The sequence below is a fragment of the Berghia stephanieae genome, chromosome 1 (genome assembly GCF_034508935.2).
Source record: "Berghia stephanieae isolate SIO BIC M18660-M18661 chromosome 1, UCSD_Bste_1.3, whole genome shotgun sequence".
NCBI lineage: Eukaryota > Metazoa > Mollusca > Gastropoda > Nudibranchia > Aeolidiidae > Berghia > Berghia stephanieae.
The window spans coordinates 12,326,075-12,328,945 of NC_088360.1; the positions used below are offsets into that span (position 1 = coordinate 12,326,075).

General features: G+C 34.9%; 1 protein-coding gene across 1 annotated transcript in view; it reads right to left on the reverse strand.

The window, feature by feature from the left end:
* Positions 1-322: 322 nt before the first annotated feature.
* LOC144963037 (uncharacterized) overlaps positions 323-2,871 on the reverse strand; it is a 14,775-nt gene continuing 12,226 nt past the window's right edge. Inside the window, exons 4-5 of the mRNA XM_078897078.1 lie at positions 2,405-2,556; positions 323-1,556 (exon numbers count right to left, since the gene is read on the reverse strand). Coding sequence (XP_078753204.1) covers positions 1,512-1,556; positions 2,405-2,556 — 197 coding nt within the window. The 3' untranslated portion in view covers positions 323-1,511. The remainder of the gene's footprint in view (positions 1,557-2,404; positions 2,557-2,871) is intronic.

The window sequence follows — 2,871 nt, forward strand, 5'->3', positions numbered from 1 at the left end:
CCACTCAACAAAATGTGCGAGTCCCTACAACTACAGAGGCTGTAATAATAAAGCAACATTATAACACATAAGACCAATCCTTGATGATAAGGGATTTATTTTTCATTTATGCATTAACCAATCTGTTCATTTTTCATTAATTTTATATATCTGATTGTCTATTTACTTATCACTGATCTATTCATTAATTTTGGTAGAAAGACTAATGATGAGTTTTGAATTTTCATAATTTTTATCAGATCATAAAATCAATACCATAATAATAATGATAATAATAATAATAATAATAATAATAATAATAATAATAATAATAATAATAATAATAATGAAATTTATTTATACTGCGCCCAATCCTCTATACAATAAAGCTCTAGGCGTATAACAATAACCAATTCATTCAAATTTAAATGTTTTATCATTCCATCATCATACAGACAAAACACTTTTTGCAATATCACCTGGATTTATTTTTTTTACTTCAAATATCAATGAATTAAAATGGCGTTCAATCTGTACATTTTCTAAAGACATATCGTGTTTAAGAGTTATGGTTCATGTCACTTCATCGATACTTGAATTTAAAAACTTGTTATATTTCAGTCAATAGCCTGTTAACCAGTTAGCGATCGCACTCTGGAAAACATGTATTTAAAACTTGGCCAGAAAAGTCGTCCTTTAAAATATCGACTTAAATCACCCTCATCTTGGAAACAAATATCAAACCTAGGACTTTTCGAAGTCCCAGGTTTGAGAGTTTTTGCCAAGATGAGGGTTATTTAAATTCATCGATATTTGAAAGGCGGGATTTCTGGCCATTTAGAAAAAGAAATAGGAGTTTTTCCAGAGTACACAGTTAATTGGTTAAAAAGCGACTGAGCAGGTTTTGAAAGTATACTCTTCATGATTTTTTAATGCTAAACTTGGACTGTTGAGTCAAGATTCCTTTAACAATTCGTTTAATTCATTTAATAATTTTTCGTTGATAAAATGAACCGTTTACAAAACTGCAAATAATTGAAATGTGACAATGGTAGCGGTAGAGATGTTTTGTTCTTAAAACCGACTCGTAAATAACAATCAGAACTTATTCATTAAAATGAGACATTTTGTTTTTTAATCAAGCCTTTAAGCAATCTACCCGGACCCGGATCAAGCTGAATAAACGGATCAATTATATTTTTTAATGTTGTGAGCACTGATGTACTTAATTTGGATAACTCTGTATGCTTTTTCAATGAGCCGACTACATAAATAGATAACATTCACCCCCCCCCCCACCCACTCCCACACACATATCTAAATAATCTTACATTAAATCTATTTTCACATTTGATTTACAAGTATCTCTGTCCTGACTATATTCCTAGAAAATTCGCGACAGGTAACGGGTTATGTCTTGACAAAATTTTCCATAGCTTTCCGAGTCATCCTCATCGTATGGCGCCCACCTGCCTGCGTCTGGTCTATGGCACCCATTTTAATGTAAAAATCCATGGCCTCCTTATTTGACGTCAGTATGTGTGATCCATTCTCTGACAGTTCAAATCTATAGCTGCCTGGGAATGTAGAAAGAAAGGAATTAGTCAATGGGACATCAACCATCTTCTTGTAAAACGTCCTGGCCTCCTTATTTGACGTTAGCACGGTGTGATTCATTCTCTGACTGTCCAAGTCTATAGATTTCTGGGAATATTGACAGAAAGGAATAAGTCAATGTGACACCCATCATCTTTTAAAACACCGTGGCCTCCTTGTTTGACGTTAGCACGGTGCGATTCATTTCCTGGCGTTGTGATTGTATGGCACAGTTCTGGAACTGTGGATAGAAGAGGAGTTGTTACAAACATCTACGTCATAGTCTCAATAGGGAGTGAAAGAGACCAATATATTGTAGTCTAGTTTTAAGGCATGGGTGATTCAAGTGTACAGAGTCTAATTTTGTACTAAAGTCAAGTAATTTAGAATGTGGCAGGTGACAAAAAGAGTTAAGACGATTATGTTTATGATGATGATGATGATGATGATGATGATGATGATGATGATGATGATGACCCTCATCTTGGCAAAAGCTTTCAATCCTGGGATTATGAGAAGGTTTGAGAAGTTTAGCCAAGATGAAGGTCATTTAAATCGATCAATATTCGAAGAACTGGTTCTCTAGTCAAATTCTATAAAAAGCGTTTTTTTAGCTAATGACAGTGGACGGAAGTCTCTCACTTCTCATCAGACCTAATGGGCCCAGCTATCAAAGTCTTTCTGGATCGACCAAGAAGGCCAGGAAAAATCCAAAACAGCTCCCGAATTAAACCAACCACTTCGGTTCTCCCAAATGAGCCTCAAAAGGACGGCAGTTAACTGGTTAAATTATATGAAGTTATTGTGGTGTATCTATGTCAATATTTACCTGTGCTACAGCTTGATAAAGCCTCTTCCCTAATCCATTCCCTCTGTGTTCCTCTTTCACGTATAAATTATTCAAATGTATATATGATCTCTGGTACCCACTGTAGGCTGGTGAATAGAGGCCATATCCCACTAAGCAATTTGTTCCCGCAGCTGAAAATAAAAACAAAATTAATAGCAATGTTTAAAAAGTCTGTATGTAGACCACTAAGCGGTTTATGCTCTGGCCAAATTATGTTACAATCCGGTAATGTCCATTTTGGTGTTATTTATCCATTCAGATATTGTCTGAAAGAACATGGTTTTAATGAAGACTAGCCCAATAGGCGGTTTGTTCCATCTCTTGGAATGTGCAATGAAGCATAATTATATGTTGTAGCCCATTTTAAAATGACCAGAAAACTCGTGCTTCAAATATCTTGTCAAAAACTATCAAACCTGGGACTTCCTGGAACAATTTCTTGACGT